The 22,002-nt window shown below is 43.7% G+C and overlaps 1 protein-coding gene across 1 annotated transcript in view; it reads left to right on the forward strand.

Moving 5' to 3' along the window:
- Positions 1-21,658, forward strand: part of sptbn4a (spectrin, beta, non-erythrocytic 4a) — a 22,916-nt gene extending 1,258 nt beyond the window's left edge. The window contains exons 3-20 of the mRNA XM_046839401.1: positions 7,602-7,958; positions 9,206-9,451; positions 9,598-9,687; positions 9,858-10,136; positions 10,299-10,429; positions 10,527-10,731; positions 10,872-11,117; positions 11,281-11,415; positions 12,051-12,295; positions 12,495-12,633; positions 12,735-12,819; positions 13,036-13,223; positions 13,475-14,394; positions 14,957-15,017; positions 15,233-15,486; positions 15,579-15,749; positions 16,050-16,092; positions 16,261-21,658. Of these exons, the coding sequence (XP_046695357.1) occupies positions 7,602-7,958; positions 9,206-9,451; positions 9,598-9,687; positions 9,858-10,136; positions 10,299-10,429; positions 10,527-10,731; positions 10,872-11,117; positions 11,281-11,415; positions 12,051-12,295; positions 12,495-12,633; positions 12,735-12,819; positions 13,036-13,223; positions 13,475-14,394; positions 14,957-15,017; positions 15,233-15,486; positions 15,579-15,749; positions 16,050-16,092; positions 16,261-16,683 (4,218 nt within the window). The 3' untranslated portion in view covers positions 16,684-21,658. The remainder of the gene's footprint in view (positions 1-7,601; positions 7,959-9,205; positions 9,452-9,597; positions 9,688-9,857; positions 10,137-10,298; positions 10,430-10,526; positions 10,732-10,871; positions 11,118-11,280; positions 11,416-12,050; positions 12,296-12,494; positions 12,634-12,734; positions 12,820-13,035; positions 13,224-13,474; positions 14,395-14,956; positions 15,018-15,232; positions 15,487-15,578; positions 15,750-16,049; positions 16,093-16,260) is intronic.
- Positions 21,659-22,002: the final 344 nt, after the last annotated feature.

Below are 22,002 nucleotides of genomic sequence, written 5' to 3' on the forward strand. Positions count from 1 at the left end.
GTGAGACAGGTGATGGGTTGTGGGAGAGAGAATAGTGAGACAGGTGATGGGTTGTGGGAGAAGCAGAGCAGTGAGACAGGTGATGGGTTGTGGGAGAAGCAGAGCAGTGAGACAGGTGATGGGTTGTGGGAGAGAGAGCAGTGAGACAGGTGATGGGTTGTGGGAGAAGCAGAGCAGTGAGGTTGGTTGATGGGTTGTGGAGAGACAGAGCAGTCAGACAGGTGGGTGGGTTGTGGGAGAGACAGAGCAGTGAGACAGGTGATGGGTTGTGGGAGAGACAGAGCAGTGAGACAGGTGGGTGGGTTGTGATAGAGACAGAGCAGTAAGACAGGTGATGGGCTGTGGGAGAGGCAGATCAGTGAGACAGGTGATAGGTTGTGGGAGAGGCAGAGCAATAAGGCATGTGATGGGTTGTGGGAGAGACAGAGCAGTGAGACAGGTGATGGGTTGTGGGAGAGACAGAGCAATAAGGCATGTGATGGGTTGTGGGAGAGACAGAGCAGTGAGACAGGTGATGGGTTGTGGGAGAGGCAGAGCAGTGAGACAGGTGATGGGTTGTGGGAGAGGCAGAGCAGTGAGACAGGTGATGGGTTGTGGGAGAGGCAGAGCAGTGAGACAGGTGATGGGTTGTGGGAGACAGAGCAGTAAGACAGGTGATGGGTTGTGGGAGACAGAGCAGTAAGACAGGTGATGGGTTGTGGGAGACAGAGCAATAAGGGATGTGATGGGTTGTGGGAGAGACAGAGCAGTGAGACAGGTGATGGGTTGTGGGAGACAGAGCAATAAGGCATGTGATGGGTTGTGGGAGAGACAGAGCAGTGAGACAGGTGATGGGTTGTGGGAGACAGAGCAATAAGGCATGTGATGGGTTGTGGGAGAGACAGAGCAGTGAGACAGGTGGGTGGGTTGTGGAAGAGACAGAGCAGTAAGACAGGTGATGGGCTGTGGGAGAGGCAGAGCAGTGAGACAGCTGATGGGTTGTGGGAGAGGCAGAGCAGTGAGACAGGTGATGGGTTGTGGAGAGGCAGAGCAGTGAGACAGGTGATGGGTTATGGGAGAGGCAGAGCAGTGAGACAGGTGATGGGTTGTGGGAGAGGCAGAGCAGTGAGACAGGTGATGGGTTGTGGGAGAGACAGAGCAATAAGGGATGTGATGGGTTGTGGGAGAGACAGAGCAGTGAGACAGGTGATGGGTTGTGGGAGAGACAGAGCAATAAGGCATGTGATGGGTTGTGGGAGAGACAGAGCAGTGAGACAGGTGGGTGGGTTGTGGAGAGACAGAGCAATAAGGCATGTGATGGGTTGTGGGAGAGACAGAGCAGTGAGACAGGTGGGTGGGTTGTGGAAGAGACAGAGCAGTAAGACAGGTGATGGGCTGTGGGAGAGGCAGAGCAGTGAGACAGCTGATGGGTTGTGGGAGAGGCAGAGCAATAAGGCAGGTGATGGGTTGTGGGAGGCAGAGCAGTGAGACAGGTGATGGGTTATGGGAGAGGCAGAGCAGTGAGACAGGTGATGGGTTGTGGGAGAGGCAGAGCAGTGAGACAGGTGATGGGTTGTGGGAGAGGCAGAGCAGTGAGACAGGTGATGGGTAAGATTGTGAGATATGTTCAAGGAAACCTGCTGTAGAGTGTGTTATGTTAGCATGCTAGTACATGTTACAGTAATTGTGTGTAGTAGTGTGATGTTGGTTTGTGTGTTTGTATGTGTGTGTATGTGTGGGGGACGTTAGCATGTATGTAAGGTTTGAAGCTCGATCAGGATTTGCTCATTTAGCTTCAAGGCCCTCTCAGTGTTAGCGCTCAGTTTACAGACAGACCGATTAGCCGAGTTCCCCCTCAGCACCGATCCAACTCACCTTCTATTCTTCATTTATGACGTTGTAGTTTTACAAAGTATACGGTGTATAAAGATGTCAAAAAACACCTTTGTGACTCCGACGCTGATTGAACCCCTCCTATACTATACAGTGGATGTGAATGATGAGGCAATGATGAGGAAATGATATTTTGTGTATTGAATGTTGATCGGTTTCTAAGCAAAACCAAAAGGTGTGAGAAAATACAGAAGGAAATCACTAGCATAATGAGTGGGACAGTGAAAGCTTTGCTAATATTGCCCAGTCCTTGGTTTTTGTTTGCTTGGAAACCTATGAGGCTAAATGCTAACTAGTATTAACTAGAGGAGTACAAATTCTGCTGCTTTAGTAATAATTCGCTTGACTGAAAGTAAAAGCACCCATCCAGCAATTACCTGCTGCTTCCTTTTTAGAAAGATCTAATTAGAAGAACAGAAGTCCTCAGGTGTTTTTAGTCACTAAATATGCTGACACCAGCTAGCTACCTTCTCCACATGCTGCTGGGGTTTCAAAGCTTTAGGTTTAAAAAATTAATTGCTAGTACACGTTATTTACCTAACGTGGCTAACTAGCTGCAGATAAGTAGTCTGTAGGAGCAGTATGTTATACCGTATATGGAACAATTGAGTGATTCTGAGCTTTTATACTGCAAAACAGCTACAGAAGATCTGGATCGCTGGCTCTCGAACTCACTCAGCTAGCTAATAGCTGACCGCTATATGTTTGTGCAGGTTGGGTTTTAAGATTTTAAATACAGCTGTTTCCATCAGCTATGGTATGTAGGTAAAACACATAAGTCCTGGAAACAGTGATGTAGATAAGACAGGTGAGCCCTGGAGACAGTGATGTAGTTGAGACAGATACATGTTGTGTGTGGTGCAGGTTAATATTGTGTGTCCACCTTCTTTGTTCCACTGCTTCCTTTAACACTGAACATTTCTGCAATTACGGTGTGCACCGAAGTGTAACGCGATTTTAGCCAGCCGAATCTCTGTGCTTCTGCGCTGTGATTTCTCCTGCCTGAGCTCAGAGCTTACAGAAGAAATATTTCAAAAGACTACAGCTTTAGAGCCTTCAGGTTTTGCAGAGTTCCATCACAGTGACATGCCAGGAGCTGGTCATGAATCTCAGTCTGTGTTCTCCTGGGCAGCTTCAGTGTTTCACCTTCAGTGTCTGTCAAGGGTCAATTAATATCAATGGGCAATTAATAACAGTAATTTCTGGAGACTGTCATGTAGGTAAGACAGGTGAGTCTTGGAGACTCATTAAGGTGAGTTCTTGAGAATTTGTCAAGTAGGTGAGACAGGAAAGTCCTTCTGTCTGTCAAATGGGGAGACAGGTGAAGCGTTGTGACTGTCAGGTAGGTGAGACAGGTGAAGCCTTGCGACTGTCAGGTAGGTGAGAGATGAAGCGTTGTGACTGTCAGGTGGGTGAGACAGGTGAAGCCTTGTGACTGTCAGGTAGGTGAGAGGTGAAGCCTTGTGACTGTCAGGTAGGTGAGACAGGTGAAGCGTTGTGACTGCCAGGTAGGTGAGACAGGTGAAGCGTTATGACTGTCAGGTAGGTGAGACAGGTGAAGCGTTGTGACTGTGAGGTAGGTGAGACAGGTGAAGCCTTGTGACTGTCAGGTAGGTGAGACAGGTGAAGCCTTGTGACTGTCAGGTAGGTGAGAGGTGAAGCCTTGTGACTGTCGGGTAGGTGAGACAGGTGAAGCGTTGTGACTGTCAGGTAGGTGAGACAGGTGAAACGTTATGACTTTCAGGTAGGTGAGACAGGTGAAGCGTTATGACTGTCAGGTTGGTGAGACAGGTGAAGCGCCAGGACTGTCAGGTAGGTGAGACAGGTGAAGCGTTATGACTGTCAGGTAGGTGAGACAGGTGAAGCGTTGTGACTGTCAGGTAGGTGAGACAGTTGAAGCGTTATGACTGTCAGGTAGGTGAGACAGGTGAAGCGTTGTGACTGTCAGGTAGGTGAGACAGGTGAAGCGTTGTGACTGTCAGGTAGGTGAGACAGGTAAAGCGTTGTGACTGTCAGGTAGGTGAGACAGGTGAAGCGTTGTGACTGTCAGGTAGGTGAGACAGGTGAAGCCTTGTGACTGTCAGGTGTCATTTAAGTAATGCAGGTGAGTCTGGTAGACTGCCATGTAGGTGAGACAAGAGTTTCCTGGAGACCGTCATGTAGGTGAGACAGGTAAGTCCCAGAAACAAGGAAAACCTCAAAGAAGAGATCATAAGAATGATTGATTATAGTTTTATGATAAAACTCACACATGTCTGAGTGTACAAAATAAAAAAAATAAAAAAAATAAATGTATTGGGATGTATTTTCTCGTGAGTCATTGTGAGGATCTGTGCCACACCTGCAGCTCATCAAGGGCCTGCTAACAAACTCACGAACAGAAGCAGGATTAATAGAGCAGGAAGAGATCAGCAGGATGTGTTTCATTCATGCTCATTTCTTCACCAATGGTTTGTTGTTAAGACCAGTAACAGCTTCAATTTTCACATTCTAGAACCACAGGGTTATTTTAATAATAGTTGTCTGTAATGATCTAGAACCACAGTGTACACTTTAATGATAGTTGTCTATTACATTCTAGAACCGCGGTGTATTGTAATTATAGTTGTCTGTTACATTCTAGAAAGACAGTACACATTCTAGTAATGTTTCTATTACTTTCTAAAACCACACAGTACATTCTAAATGTTAGTACATTCTATGCCTACTACATTACTGAGCATTCTAACCTTTTATCAGCATTTGTCTATGTAATATATTAATAGTGGTATATTACATTCTAGAACCACACTCAGAATTCTAACAGTATTTGTTGCATTACTGAAATGCTGAAATGCACTATAAAATATTAGTTGTAGTCAGTTTCACATTCTAGAGCCACCGTGTGCATTCTAGCAATAGTTATTATCTATTAGATTTTAGATCCAGAGTATGTATTTGAATAATATCTGTCTATTACATTTTAGAACCACAGTGTGTGTATTAATAATAGTTCTCTATTACGTTCTAGAACTAAAATGTTTATCCATTAGAATCTAAAAACATTGCTATAAATGTATGAAAGTATCACTTTCTAGAACCACAGAGAACAGTCTATCAATAAATGTATATCAGATCGAAGTTTGCTCTGTGGTTGTTTTGTTAAATTCTTGAAACAGTTTGGGCATTCTAACAGCAGTTTTGTATTTTATTCTGGATCTGCAGTGTGCTTTCTAGCAGCAGTTGTGTGTTCCAGTCTAGAAAAGCATTGAGGCAGTAAATGTAAATTAGATATTCAGTGGTTGTTTATTACATTCTAGAATCAGTTCGTGCATTTGTTTATTGCATTCTGGAACTGCAGCGTGCATTCAAACAGCAGGTTTGTGTTCCATTCTAGAAAAGAATCGGTGTCGGTTACACTCTAGAACCACAATGTGTATTTCAATAGTAGTTGTTTATTTCATTCTGGAACGTATTGTTATGTATTACATTCTAGAACCGTAGTGTGAATTGTTAGTAGTTGTGTATGACATTGATTTGAGGTGTGGGTTTGGAACTCACATGTGGTAATCAGCTGATTTAAGATGGCAGACTGTCATCACTTTCCAGTTTATCTTACTCTCTCTGTCACACACACACACACACACACACACACACACACACATTTGCAGCGAGAAAGGTGGGTTAATGAGGCCGTTACCTGAGAAACAGCAGAAGCGATGATTCGGCATCCCGTGGCCATTGGAGAACTCAGTGTCCTTTTGGAACCATTCCCGCCCCTTCCCCCAACTAGGAGCTGTCCTAAGCCCCGCCTCCTCAGTGACAGAACAACCAGTTACCAATCACAGGCCGCAATGTGGCTGTCCTCACACCTGACCTTGCCTTATGGGTTCAGCGGTATGGGACACAAAATTAGACAGATGTGTTCACACACACACACACACACACACACACACATATATATATATATATATATATATATATATATATATATATATATATATATATATATATATATATATCCACATAGACTTAAAGACGCATGAGCATCCCTTAACATACATGATCACATGATTGGATTACAATACAGAATCTAGATCACTTGTCACGTGTGTGTGTGTGTGTGTGTGTGTGTGTGTGTGTGTGTGTGTGTGTGTGTGGGGCCTTGAAGCTACTGGCCATATCTTTTTATTTTTCATTTTGTCTCATTTCAATCCTCCATCTTTTCTCCCATTCATCAGTCTTCTCTCCTCTCTTTTTGCCTCTATTCTGTTTCTCTCTCAACCCCCCCTACTCTGTGTCTGTGTGTGTGTGTGTGTGTGTGTGTGTGTGTGTGTGTGTGTGTGTGTGTGTGTGTGTGTATGTTTGCAGTCTCTGCAGTATGTGGGGAGCAGGCGGCAGTTAGAAGGCAGTAAGCTCGTGCCAAAGGGAGAAATGCAGCACTGCGTTATGAAAAACACACACAGACACACATGTTCACACACACACACACACACACACACACACACACACACACACACACACACACACACACACACACACACACCTTTTATATTTAATTCTCTTTATTCACATACACACACACATTCTCTCACATCTCTTGTTCCTCTGTCTCTCTCTGTCTCATGCAAATTTTTGGCCGAAATGCTCCTCCAATAAGGTGAGCGATAAACTCATTATAGACGGAGAAAGAGAGAGAGAGAGAGATGTAGATGTAGAAAAAGAGACGGAAAAGGGCAGACAATGAGAGCGATGGAGAGAGGGGGGAGATGAATAGTCAGGGAGAGAGTGACAGTGAAAGAGGGATGGGGAAACAGTGGTAGAGAAAGATGAAGAGACAGAGATGGAGTGACAAAGAGAGACTGAAAGAAAGATAAAGAGATATTGAGAAAGATGGAGAGACAGTAAAAGAGAAATTGAAAGACAGTGAAAGAGTTGAAGAGACTGATAGAGAAAAAAGTAGAGAGGGTAAGAAAGAAATGGAGAGAAATACAGAAAGATGAAGGGACAGTAAGAGAGAGATGGAGAGACAGTTGGAGTGAGATGGAGAGATGATGATGAGAGAGGTGTAGAGACAGAGAAAGATGGAGAGACAGTGAAAGAAATCTATAGACAGTAAGAGAGAGATGGAGTTGGGCTTTATTTATGTGTACAATGTTTCTCAATGTTTTGGAGCACAATGAGGAGGATTCTGTGTTAATCAGCTAAGTGTGTGTGTGTGCGTTGTGCGTGTGCGTGTGTGTGTGTGTGTGTGTGTGTGTGTGTGTGTCCTATTTTAGGTATCTGGAAATGAGCCATGGCTCTGTAGAGACGGACATTCTGCTTTGATCTCGTTCCATTTTGATCATTTTTACACACACACACACACACACACACACACACACACACACACACACACACACACACACACACACTCCTTAAGTACGATGGTGATCACAGTCAGAAGTTTTACCTTAATTACTAGCTATATACTCTATATACTGTTTATACCACATTTTATTCCTCAGTAGCTGCTCTGCAAAATAAAAATTGGCATCAATCTGTATCGTCTGGTGGTGGAAAATTATTATTTTTTTAAATTATTTTGTTATTTTATTATTTTCTCAGTAGACCTTTAACTGTGTGTATGTGTGTGTGTGTGTATTTTATTATTTTCTCAGTAGACCTTTAACTGTGTGTATGTGTGTGTGTGTGTATTTTATTATTTTCTCAGTAGACCTTTAACTGTGTGTATGTGTGTGTGTGTGTAGGAGGGCAAGGAGCTGATTGAGGAGCAGCCAGAGCTTGGGCCTGTGGTGCAGCAGAAGCTGAAGGAGATGAGGGAATGCTGGACACATCTGGAGAGCACCACCAAGGCCAAAGCTCGCCAGTTGTTTGAGACACAAAACCACCGAACCACAGATGTTCCAACGCACAGCCTCTCAGATCTGGACCAGCACCTCAGCCTGCTCCAGGATGAACCACCACATTCGTCGCACTCGTCACAACACTCCTCACACTCCTCACACTCCTCGCAAGCAACATACTCGGCACACACCAGCCCCTCGGCCAGCGCCGCCATCCTGAGCCCTCGAACCATGCTCAGCCAGCAGCTGCAAAGGATACAGGTGTTAAGCACACACGCACATGCACACGCACACGCACACGCATACACGCACACACACACACACACACACACACACACACACACACACACACTCACTCTCAGTGTGTTTTTACTCTCTCTGGCTACTAAAGCTTCCTGGTTAGCAAAGATAAATGATTTGAAGCTCCGTATGTACACTATACTATACTATACTATACTATACTATACTATACTATACTATACTATACTATACCATACTATACTATACTATACTATACTATACTATACCAGTCTATACTATACTATACTATACTATACTATACTATACTATACTATACTATACCATACTATACCAGTCTATACTATACTATACCAGACCAGTCTATACTATACCAGTCTATACTATACTATACTATACTATACTATACTATACTATACTATACTATACCAGTCTATACTGTACTATACTATACTATACTATAATATACTAGTCTATACTATACTATACTATACTAAACTATACTATACCATACCATACCATACCATACTATACCAGTCTATACTATACTATACTATACTATACTATACTATACTATACTATACCATACTATACTATACCAGTCTATACTATACTATACTATGCTATGCTATACTATACTATACTATACTATACTATAATATACTAGTCTATACTATACAATACTATACCATACTATACTATACCAGTCTATACTATACTATACTATACCTATACTATACTATACTATACTATACTATACTATTACTATACTATACTATACCATACTATACTATACTATACCAGTCTATACTATACTATACTATACTATACTATACCTATACTATACTATACTATACTATACTATACTATACCAGTCTATACTATACCATACTATACCATACTATACTATACTATGCTATATTATACTATACTATACCAGTCTATACCATACTATACCATACTATACTATACCAGTCTCTACTATACCATACCATACCATACCATACCATACCATACCATATACTATACTATACTATACTATACTGCATTGCATCTTACTGTACCATGTACCCTAAGTATACCACACTATATTATAGAATACCATGTATGCTATGTACACTATAGTATATTGTACTGTACTGTACTATGGCATACCAAATCATGCTTGTAGCTAACAATGAATGGAGTCTTATGGGTTTTAGAATCACAAACATCTGTTAGAGTAAATGTTCTCTCTGCCTGTCTCTCAGTTAATGGAGGCTCAGATGCAGCTCTACCCTGGTTTGATTCAGCCAAAGTCCGACATTAGCTTACAGAGTGATGGAGATGAAACCAATCTGCTGCAACGTGGGCCAGTGGGTCTTGAGGTCCAGGGCTCAGGGGGTGTGGCTGAGACACGGATCGTGCGCCTGATTGAGCCACTGAAAGAAAGGAGGCGGATTCTTCTGGCCTCCAAAGAAATGCACCAAGTCACGCAGGACCTAGAAGATGAGATTGTAAGCCTCTGTTCTTCCCTGATCCCACTACTGCTTTTCTGACTGGCTGGATCGAACAGCATGTATTTGCACTTTGATGAAATTATATTGTTTTTTATCATTTCTCTCTTTTTCTCTGTGATGTTTTGCTCTGCTTCTCATGACAGCTGTGGATTCAAGAGCGTTTACCACTGGCATCCTCTACGGAATATGGCACCAACATGCAGAGCGTTCAGCAGCTTGTTAAAAACCATGAGGTGAGACTCTGAAGAATAAGCGCCAAACAAACTTTAGTTTTTTAATATCAGTTAGTCACATGCGATTTCTGTTGCAGCTCTCTCCTGCGATGTTTCTCTGTCACACCATTACATTTTACATAGAAAAACAGAGTTTTCACTGCATACCAGTTTGCTCGTTTGCTTCACAGGCTTTGCAGATGGAGATGCAGGCCAGAAAGGGGCGCGTCGAAGAGGTGCTGGAGAGAGCCGAGGCAGTCGCCGCCCTTCGCACTCCGGAGGTGGAGATCGTCCGAGAGGGAGCAATGCACGTGAGGCAGCTGTGGGAGGTGCTACAGGTGGAGGCGGAGCGCCGTACGGTCATGCTGGATGCAGTAAGCCACGCCCAGCAGTACTACACGGAGGCAGCCAAAGCAGAGTCGTGGCTCAGCGGGCAAAAGCTTCATGTTCTCAATAAGGAGAACGGCAGTGTAAGGCCATGTAGATCATATACGTGGTACACATGGACATTTACGAACTACAAATCTTCACATTTTCTGATTATTAATCACCTTTTTCCATTATTTCCTTATGGTGTGCTCTGTGTGTGTGTGTGTGTGTGTGTGTGTGTGTGTGTGTGTGTGTTTCTGCAGGATGAAGCCAGCACATTACGGCTGCTGAAGGAACAGTTGGCTCTAGAGCAGAAGGTGGAGACTTACGCAGAGACTGTGGGATTCCTGTCTCAGCAGTGCCGGCGCATGTTGGAGCTGGGACACCCTGACAGGTAAACAGCTACCCAAACATCTCAACAGATAAACACCTAGATAAACACCTGTACAAGTAAACTTATATGTTAGTTATATGTTGGTTCCCCTTGTCAGTGAGCAGATCACCAAGCAGCAGGCGCACATCGATCGGCTCTACGTCTCCCTAAAGGACCTGGTGGAGCAGAAGAAAACCAAGCTGGAGCAGCAGTACTGGCTCTACCAGCTAAAGAAGGAGGTGGAGGCTCTGGAGAAGTGGATCTCTGAGAGAGAAGCTGTAGCCAGCTCTACTGAACTCGGCCAGGACCTGGAGCATGTCACAGTCAGTTTCTATCCCTCACACACACACACACACACACACACACACACACACACACACACACACACACACACTCTCACACAATTAATGAGATCATCCTTATGATCTTCATAGTGACTGTGTTATGATCTGGTCGTGTGCAGGTGCTGCAGGAGAAGTTCACAGAGTTCCGGGCTGAAACAAGCGCTGTAGGTCAGAGGCAGATGGACTCGGTGAACAAGATGGTGAACGAGATGATCGACTGCGGCCACGCCGACGCCGCCACCATCGCTGAGTGGAAGGACGGCCTGAACGAGTCGTGGGCCGACCTGCAGGAGCTGATGGAGACCAGAGCACAAATGCTCGCTGCATCACATCAGCTCCACAAGTTCTTCACCAACTGCCAGGAGGTTAAAACATCATCCTCTAATACTCAAACCACACACACACACACACACACACACACACACACACACACACTCACACGCAGCAAAAACACTCGTAGTTTAGTTTAATTAAAATCGCATTACAGTCTTGCATTGTGTGTGTGTGTGTGTGTGTGTGTGTGTTTAGGTGCTGTTGCAAATTGAGGGGAAGATGAGGCAGTTACCAGAGGTGCGTTCGTGTCAGGTGAGCACCGCCAAACCTGGCACCCTACAGAGACTGCTGCACTCCTTTGAACACTCTCTGCAGCTGCTTGTTTCACAGGTGAGGAACACACACACACACACACACACACACACACACACACCTACACACATACACACACACACACACACACACACACACTGAAAAACATTCTGCTACACTCATATCCCCTGTTTTACTCTCAAACACTCTTATTTACTTTACTACTGTCTTATACACTCATACACTTTGCTATACTCTTTTACATTCATACACTTGCACACACTTGAATTCTGCTGGTTGTACTTCAATTTGGCATGTATATCTTTATTATTTTAATTATTTTTTACCCCTTCAATAACTTACTGTACCTTCTAATTAACATCCAGCTTAATTTATAGCACGACTTTGATAAATTCTCAATTCTGATTTGTCAATTCTGACACCTCCGGCGTTCATTTCTCGCTAACAGCAGCTCTGACTGTAGTGCAAATGCACAGGTTTAAATTAATGCACTGATTTTAATGTGCGATTGCTTCCACAGTAACAGCTCATTCAAATGGGCTTCACTTCTACGGCAGACAGTTTTATTCCTTACAAAGCTCATCAATGACTTGTATCGCCATTTCTTCGACTTTTGAGGTCCACAAAACCTCAATTAGGCTCAATTATTCAGCGTATTTATTCTGACAATTTGGCATTTTTGACACGATCAGGTGCGGCAGCTGCAAGAGAACGCATCTCAGCTGCGTGCGATCTACGCCGGCGAGAAAGCCGACACCATCTTGGTCCGTGAGCAGGAAGTGATGCATGCATGGAAGGAGCTCCTTCTGGCGTGTGAGGGTAGCCGCGTGCAGGTTACCACGGTGACGGACAAAATCCAGTTCTTCGCCATGGTGCGTGAGCTCAGCATGTGGACTGATGGCATCATTGGACAAATTGGCCCGGTCGAGGACGCACGGTACGAATCGTGATGTATACAAACACACAACATGGAGATCTTATGAACATTTGACATGACAGATGAAGCCTTGACTTTTATTGGTCTTTCAAGCTCTACTGATTGTATATGAAGAGAAAGAGAGAATAAGTAGGAAATATCATCTTATTTATCCTCTTCTGGATTGATTATGTGCTGATTAGGTGTGTATGTGTCTCAGGGACGTGTCCTCTCTGGAGTGTATGATCTCCCAGCACCAAAGCCTGAAGAGTAAAATGGAGAGCAAAAGCAAGAGTTTCATGCACTGTGTGGAGATGGGCAAGATGCTTCTCGCGGCACATAATCCTGCAGCTGAGGAGGTACAGAATGCACACACACACACACACACACACACAAAATTCAGGCTCTATGTTTCTCTCCCTCATTCCACCCTGTGTTTGTCTTTCTCTGATGCACATAGGTGAAGGAGAAGTTGGAGTATGTGATGGCGAAGCAGAAAGATCTGAATGATAAGTGGGAGCAGCACTGGGAGAAACTCCAGCGCAGTAAGCAAATCCTCATGCTGCTAATTTTATTACTGCAGCCTGCCATGTGTAAATGCAACACAAAGCCCCTAACAGTTCACTTTTTACAGACATATTTTACACCACAATCAAAATGAAGCCTAAAAACATTGAGCTGACTGAAATTGGTTGATCTGATCTGAAGAAGCACGAGAGCCTGAAACCGTATCATTCTAACATTATTGTTCGCATTTACAGTGCAGCAGCGGATACAATCCGCACAGAAAAGCAAGGCTGAAGGGACGTGGCACGCGACGAAGGAGTCGCTGAGCAGCGGTGGCGAGGCAGAGGGCGGAGCTGACGAGGTGGAGCAGCTCATTCGCCGACATGAAGCGTTCCGCATGGCAGCGTCTTCGTGGAAGGAGCACTTCAGCTCTTTACGACAGGTTGGCATGCCAATTAACAATAAAATTGTTTACTACAACTGTGTCAAACTATACATCAGTCTAATTGTCTAATCTGTTCACCCATCCTGTGTATCTCCAGTTTGTCATCTGTCCATCCATCCATCCATCCATCCATCCATCCATCCATCCATCCATCCATCCATCCATTTATCTATCCATCCATAACCCTAGATCTATTTATCATTTCAATCATTTATTTAGAATTTTTTTGTAATCTCCTCCTCTTCTAGGCAGAAAAATTAAAAGAAGAGCAAAGCAAGCAGTCCACCACATCATCTCTTCTCAACAGACAGATGTTTCCTCTGTCTTGCCTCGTGCCCAGCTCTTCCTCGTCGTCCTCTTCCTCCTCTCTTTTCAGGAGCCCTTTGCAGGACATGCTCCTTGAGCCCAAATCTGTTCCAGACCTTACACATACCCCACACGCTTTTGCCCAGAGGCTCGGATCTGCGCTAAATCCTTATGTTCCCGTCATGAATGGCTCTCCCTACCACAGGCTCAGCCAACAAGTCGGGGACCTGGGCACAAACAGCTCCAGTCAAACTGGGTTAAACCAACAAGGTGTTCCGGGGGTGGACAGTTCAAGTTACACTGGCCTAAACCAAGTTGGCATGTTAGGCTCAGACAGCTCCAGCTACACCGGATTAAACCAACAGGGTGTCACAGGGGCCAATGGCCTTAACCCCCTTAGTGGTCTGGGTGTGGCTGAACCCAAAACCACATATGCCTGGCAGCAGTTTAAAGCTGACTTGCAGCCCAGGATCAACCACATGCACCAGGCTGTAGGTCCTCTGCTGGAAGCCCATGCTGGGCACCTGGTCCCAGCAGGTGTGCCAATGGGAACTGAAGCATCCCTGGAGCTGCTCCATGGGCGGTTGCAGAGGGACCCCCGCGGAAGCCGCTCAGACCCGCAGATGGACCACCTGCGCAGGGAGAGGGAGTACCGGCTCGGGCGGCACACCTCAAGTGAGCAGGAGATTCAGGCGCGCCTCAACGAGCTGCCCATGATTGTGCGCCAGGAAAGGCACCAGCGACGCAGACTGGAGCGCCAGTCATCCAGCGAGCAAGAGGGCAGCAGCAGGCACAGACTTCAGAAACATGAATCTAGTGACCAGGAGTCGGGAAAAGAAGGGTCAGACAAGAAGCAGACAGGGTAATTCATGAATGTGTGTGTTTGTGCACATCTTTAATTACATCACTGTTTAATAAAAATGGTGCGTATGCATTTGTAATAAAGACTAAATGGCTAGTCAATGAACTTGACACATAAAATAAAGAGTAAATATTTATTTACATTTGTAAATACACAGAGAATACAGAGAGTGATGGTCTCACCGTTCTACTCACTAGATGAAGTGTTGAGTGTGTTTTTCAAAGCGTTATAATTTAACCAAAGCTGCATTTTCGTAGCAGAATTTAAATGTGGATTGCTAACTTTCGGAATAAATTTTTTTAAAAGTACAGACGCTATGTAGGATCTACAGCACCATCATGTTATCTATGTAATGTGCACAATCTCAGAATAGAAAGTCCGGAGGAGATCAAGTTCATTGTGTTTTGCAAACTAAACTCTAAGACCTAGATTTTGGTTTACATGGGAGTGTATTAAGAGCGTGAGGGATAACTCCTGATCTGTTGTTTATATCATTGATCCATTTTAAAACAATGTAAAATGTTAACTCATGTATTCGCGCCTCTTTCTTTTGCTGGTGTAGGGAAAAACGCTCCACCATGGCTGAGATTGTTGAACAGGTGCAGGAGAGAGAAGCATGCCAAGTGAGTATTGATACTTCATTTACCGAACAAAAGCCAATAGACACCGATTTCTTTCCTCTATCACGCTTTATTCCAGTATTGCTCAAAGTGAAAACATTCAGTTATCCCTCATCTTGGTGTCTTCATAACGACCACCTGCAAACACAAACTTGGAAGATTAGGACAGTTTGAAATATACATACAGAAAAATTTATTAAAATCTCTCTATCTTTAAGGCGAGGGGAGAGGTGTATCGTCCTAGCAGCAGTCTTTCCGCTCCTGTCTCTCGTCTTGACCGGCCTCGAGCTCGTGACCGACCAAAACCACGTCGACGACCACGTCCTAAAGAACCCGAGGAGACGCGGCGGTCACGGTCAGCCCCGGCTCAGAGTGCGCCGAGCACACCACAGCCACCCACCCATACCGTACACCAGGAGGGCTTCCTGTACCGCAAACACGAAGAGGAGGGCAAGGAAAAGAGCCCAAATAGGTGCTGTTTTTGTGTTAACACATAGATTTATACCACTTTTGTGACATCTTCCTTCTGGACACATAATAATAAATAGTGTTCCCCATTTGCAGCAAGTCCTGGGTGAACCTGTACTGCGTACTCAACAAAGGTGAGATCGGCTTCTACAAGGATGCCAGGAACACGACAACCCCATACAATGATGAGCCTCTCCTCAATCTAGCCATCTGTACCTTCGACACCACCAACGGATACAAAAAGAAGAAGAATGTCTTCATTCTGAGGTGAGACTCCTGAGAGGTTTTACTAACACATTAAAGGTGCTCATACATACACATGAAAAATCTTGATTCAGATGTAGGTTTTTTCTTAATGTTACACATTACTTGTAATAATATTATGTGTTAAAAGAGGAGCTGTGATGCTGTGTAGAGGAAGACAGTATACTATATTATAAGTGCTAAGGTTCTCCAGGGTTCTCCAATGGAAAAAATGGAAAACATTACAGCGAAAAGTGCTGACTTCACCTTTAAATAATGATAGACTCCCTGACGTGAGGCATGTGTTGTTTTGACCCACTGCAGGAGTGAAACCGATGGGGACTATATCTTCCTGGCCAAAGACGAGGTAAGACTAATGATGGAAGATCTAGATTTCATACAAATTGTTATGAAAAGTATCCAGAAAATGAAAGCTCTTCATTTTGGTGATCTTGCATTTTTTCTTTTTGTGTCCCATGCATAATGGGACCTTTCACCTTGATTACTGAACATGTGTATGTGTGGATGTATTCAGGAGGACCTGAAGCGTTGGGTGAACAGCATAAATGCCAGCCTAAATGAAATCGAGGAGATCGCCAAATGGGAGAAACCCACCACCTCCTCCACCGACCCCGACAAATCAGAACGCAAGGAGCGCTCCGAGGGGGCGGAGCCGTCAGAGAAGTCAGAACGCTCGGACCGATCGGACAAGCGAGAAGGGGAGAAAAGCTCAGAAAGCTCCGAAAAGAGGGACACGTTGGAGAGAGTGAGGATGGAGCGACGAGGGAGGGAGCGAGGAGAGAGGGAGAGAGGAGAGCGAGGAGAAAGAGGAGAGCGAGAAGAAAGAGGAGAGCGAGGAGAAAGAGGAACCAGAGAGAAGGAAAGAGAAAGAGAGAGGGAGAGGGAGAAAGGAGATCGGAGTTCCAGGGGTTCGAGCACCTCGGGGAAAAGTAAATGATGACACTCAGCTCACCAATCAATCCATCCATCTTTCTACAGATCCACCGAGAGTGGAGGAGAGAAGAAGAACGAGTGCTTTAACTTCTCTGCCCGTCCTCCCCCCCGATGACATGCTGGTGAGGTTTTTCTTGTAAATCCAGCATCCAAAGAGACCATCTGCAAAAAGCGTAGGAATTTAATCTCGTCCAATAATTAGTAGTAAAGGAAGACAAAAAAAAGTCCCCTAGATATCTGACAAACCTTTTTCCTTTACGAAAGCAATATGATGTATGCAGTAGGTGATTTATTATCTGATTCATATTTACCCCTGTGCGTGTGTGTGTGTGTGTGTGTGTGTGTGTGTGTGTGTGTGTGTGTGTGTGGGTATATGCAAGAGGTGGGCGTTAGGAAAAACAGAAGTGTGCAAACGTGAAACGTGAAGGACACTCACGACTGGTATCGAAAATCAGCCACATGCAGACGCACTCACACGTAGAGCCACACACACTTTGTACGTGCCACCGATTAGGCCGCCATCGTAACCATGCGTCAGTAGCTAATCATATTAAACCAGTCATTCATCTACAGTAAGAGCTTCTAGATCTTAATCCTTGACATATACACCTCTGTATCTCCTGTACACATTCACTCCGAACCAGGATATGTTCAGTGTCTGAAAATTGTTTGTTCGGGTTTGTACCAGAGTTACGAGGCTAACAATGTCACCTAAAATTAGACCCATTAGTTTTGAGTAAATCAACAGTGATTTCAACAAAAAATTGTTGTTTTCAGAGTTACCAATTCTCCAAAACAAGTCAGCACATGAACAATATGGACATTTTTTGAGGATTCCAATGAAAAGCTGTGTGGAAAGTTCAGCTAGTTTAAATACAGTCTCAATACTGATGTAAAACATTTTAGATTTGTTGTTGGTTAAACGGAACGCATTCATAAACTTCATTCACTTGGATCAAGTGCTATTTTATAAGCTGAGGAAACCCGCTTACCTTTTTCTGTTACGTCGTCTTGTATCACAAGTACGTGCGCATAACCTGACTCTGAACACAAGGAACTTTCCCCCCTGTGTGAATAAGTGATTTGTTAGCTACATTAGCCTCGTAAACTTGAGTGCAATCTAAAGAACCAAACGTCATACATTGGGCAGGTCGAAAGGTTAACTTGAAAAAAGAAAAAAGCCTTAATCCTCACATGACCTCACTTAACGACAAACAATTAAACAAGTCTTGTTCGTGATGAATTTGGAGACATTTTTGGCGTATGTCTGAAAACTTCACACTACAGGGGTACATAGTGGAGAGCGCCTGAGAAAAATTTGCCCACCTTCCCTGTACTGCTTAGACGACTGTGTGAAAATGAATTGTTAGTATTTGAATTAAAGGCAAAGGAACTCGGAGATTTCGCTCCCGACGTCATCTCCGGGTCACCTTGGCTGGTTAGTTCCGTTCGTGCTGTTGTGATGCTGTTACAGACCTTGTATATATCTATACATATCTATAAATATATTTGTATATATATGATAGTCAACAGGAAACTTGTACTACACAAAGCTACACTGAATTTATGTCAAACTTTCATTTACTTTTTAAAATAATCAGAAATATCAACGAGCTAATAACAAAAATACGTATTACTCGATTAAAGTGGGTTTTCCGACTTCATGGCGGAGGGCTAAATGTGAAAAGTGCATTCACGTAGGTTTTTTTTAGACACATGCCCCATGCGCACACACACACACACACACACACACACAGACACACACACACACAAACACACAGACAATGCAGCAGGGACACTGTCAGCTCACAGCCATGTAGTCACTCCAGCTCTTGCAGGTGCTACAGCATACAGCATGGAGGACACGGACTCACTCCGTACACACACACACACACACACACACACACATTTAGGGCATTTGACAGACTTTCTTATCCAGAGCGACTTACAGGGATAAGGGTCTCGCTCAAGCGCCCAGCAGTGGCCAGATTTTTAACTCACAAACTTCTGATCAAAAGTCCAACATAACCACTGAGTTAACAATCTCCCAATACACTTTCCCTCTCTCACTCTTCCTAATTGAGTGAAAATGTTACCTACTAGCATAACCTAGCCTACCCAGGAGCCTTAAAGAACAGTATGGCATCAGTATGGGGTAGTACACTATGGGGTAGTCAATGTGCAGCTTGTATATCAGTACAGATTTACTGTTCTCTGAAAAATAACTCAACATACAAGCATTATTAGCAAAAAAAACAGGCAAAAGTCAGTCGATTAGCGAGGAATTTTAAAACTCGGGGACGGAAACGTGGTCAGGGGAATAAAAAGATCAGAACAGATCAAAGTCTCAGAAACCATCAGCTACACAAAAGCGAGCGAGCGAATGACTTCGTGTTAATTGTGTGAATAAGAGTGTCTTAAATGATGTGTGTGTGTCTAATAGGTTAACATCTGTACCCAATGACTATGAGGTATTGTGAGAGCAGGAAAGAGTGGGTGTGTGTTGGAAGTTGGAGTCTGTGACTTATTTATTTGTATGATGTAGCGATTGCAGGGAGGTGAAGTTTCTACCTGGCGGAGAGCTGACAAACCTTTCAGTGCCAGAATCAGACCGGACAGAATATTCCTCCCACCACAGAGTGTGTTTTATACGCTTGCGTGGTGTTGCAAAGCGTCAAATCACAGAACGCTTTACTCTTTCTCTTACTTGTTTTGGAGGTCAAGCTCGGCCATATTTTTCTAACATTTCTGTCCATTCTTTACAACCCCCTTACACACAACCACCACGTCCACCACCACGTCTTCCAGTTTTTCATTGTGGAAAAGGTTTTTTATATTTTTTAAACGTGAGTACAGTAAAGTCCAGATGCTGATCACATCTCCTTTGATTCCTGATAGACATGTTTATGCACTTTTTTTTTTGCCTCATAGACTTATGTGCCATAAAAGTCAGCGGGTTTATATTTAACGCGCCATGACGTCACCAACAAGTTCAATGTGTTTGTATTGCATCCGCTGGGTTTTTAGTTCTCGACTTGCACAAAGACTCCAAAAGTACTCGTAGCTGTTTTTTTCATCGTCTTGGGTGTTAAATCGATCGTTGGAACTCGTCACATTATTGTTAATGTCAAAATTCCTGGTCCCTATATTCATGCTAATGGGTTAATCAAGGGTTTTCTCAATCTCTATGCAAATTCGAAAAAATGCTGTAAAGGCACCAAATTCAATTGATCTGTTCTGGATAATTCTGAATGAGCGTGTGGTCCGACGTTTTTTTAGTTCCCCGCTCACTTACTCGTTAACGCCATTTATTCTGTTTGATTACCATAAAAAAAATGGGTGAAATGACTATAACCTTGCGTTTTATCTTCTTCTTTCACGTCACCTCATTAAATGTTAATAGAGAGATTTTGGGGTCAAGTTACAGCTTGGAAGGAAGTAACAAATGTCACTGGTGTCCCTAGTGAACGTACCAAGCAAGTAAAATTAGCTTTCTTCGCTAATCCGATTTAAGATTGAAGCCAGTAGAGAAGATGTAACGTGTAAACCGAATATCTTTTGCCACTTACCATTTTTCAAGTTGGAATTTTCAAGACATCGCTTGAGAGTGAAAACAGTAAGCATTGAGCATTGAGATTAGCATACTGTTTCTCATACAGAGCTAATCAGATCTGATTCCTTCATCACTTTGAGCTAGCTCTGAGATGAGCTCTGTCATGTGTGTGTGTGTGTGTGTGTGTGTGTGTGTGTGTGTGTGTGTGAGTGTATGTAGCAAATGTACATGAACCTCAAGCAAAATGAATATGTCACTGATCTAGACTCTGGAGAACGCCCTCGTTTCTCCAGCAGAGAGTTTGAATATGTGAGAAATGGAGAGAGAGAAAGAGAGAGAGAGAGAGAGAGAGAGAGAGAGAGAGAGAGAGAGAGAGTGGTAAAAGACAGAACAAGAACTCAAGTCTTGGCAAAGAGACCTATGTGAAATGTAGGCCACCTGCTTTTTCCATCACAGCACATTCACAAGGTTCCCCATGTAGTGCCCTTGATTTGATTGAGGCTTTACCTATTAAGTCTATTCTGAGTGCAAATCTAACGAATGTGTCACTTCTTACCACATGAATTCCGATGTTTGTGGAGAGATACAAGTTACCCAGAATCTTTCTCTCAGATAATTCACCATGTCGTTTTACATCACAAGAGTTCCTACAGAATCCAGACTGCACCCTTCTTGCCTGATATTGGGGTCATCATTAAAAAAGCACAATATTACATCATCTAGATGATTTGGAGGTGATTTCAGTGGCTGCAGCATCTCTGACCTGCACCCCCACCTTCTCCCCCAACACCACCTACGGAGCAGCTCTTCACGAGTAAACCCAGAGATTTGTAGTTCCACCACGCGAGGGCAGCAATGCTCACTATTTCAAAACTCCAGAACATTCTACAGGAACTTCTCTCTGACACATGGACAATAGACAGGTCTTGGTTCAACAATTTTTTCTCGGCCCCTTGTATCATCGCTGGGCTTGACCTTGTCCTTGCACTCACAAGTTTGTATTTTTCATTTGCTGCTGTACAAATGAGACATGGCCACCAAGGGTTTTGTTTTTACGTGGCCCGAGATATTTGCTCGTGCCCCCGGACATCATGGACGTTATGCGGAGATTGCGGGTGTGTGCACCTTTGTTTTCAGATCGAAATAATAACAATTTCTCACAAGGAACGTAGAAGAAAAACCACTAATACGTTGCATGAATGAGAACATAGTGGAGATTCCTATGCAACAGCTGTGCATGTTTATCCAATGGGGTTCGAACCCCCCAGCAAAAAGGACTGATGTTGATTATGATAATGTTGATGATGATGATGACGATGATAATGATGAGGAAGGGTAATGCAGATAATGTGTATTAACTGAGATGTGTCATTAAAACATTATGTACTGGTAGTCTGCTGGACTCATTACAGAGTTGTATATATGACCATGGTGTTGAGTCTTTATTTGGGCTGTGTGGATAATAATCTCATCACACACACACACACACACACACACACACACAGAGGCATATGGACATTCGATGCCTCCCAGATGAGGATGGGTTCTCTTTTGTGTCTGGTTCCTCTCAAGTTTTCTTTCTCAAATCTCCTCAGGGAGTTTTTCCATGCCGTTGTCACCACTGGCTCACTCATTGGGGATACACTTATAGGGATTTAATGATATCATATAAATTCATCTTTTATAACCTATTTATCTCTGACTAGCTGTTTTGGGAAAATGTCCATTGTTAAAAGCACTTTACAAATAAAAATTAAGTTGAATTAAATT

This window comes from Silurus meridionalis, chromosome 25 (assembly GCF_014805685.1).
Source record: "Silurus meridionalis isolate SWU-2019-XX chromosome 25, ASM1480568v1, whole genome shotgun sequence".
NCBI lineage: Eukaryota > Metazoa > Chordata > Actinopteri > Siluriformes > Siluridae > Silurus > Silurus meridionalis.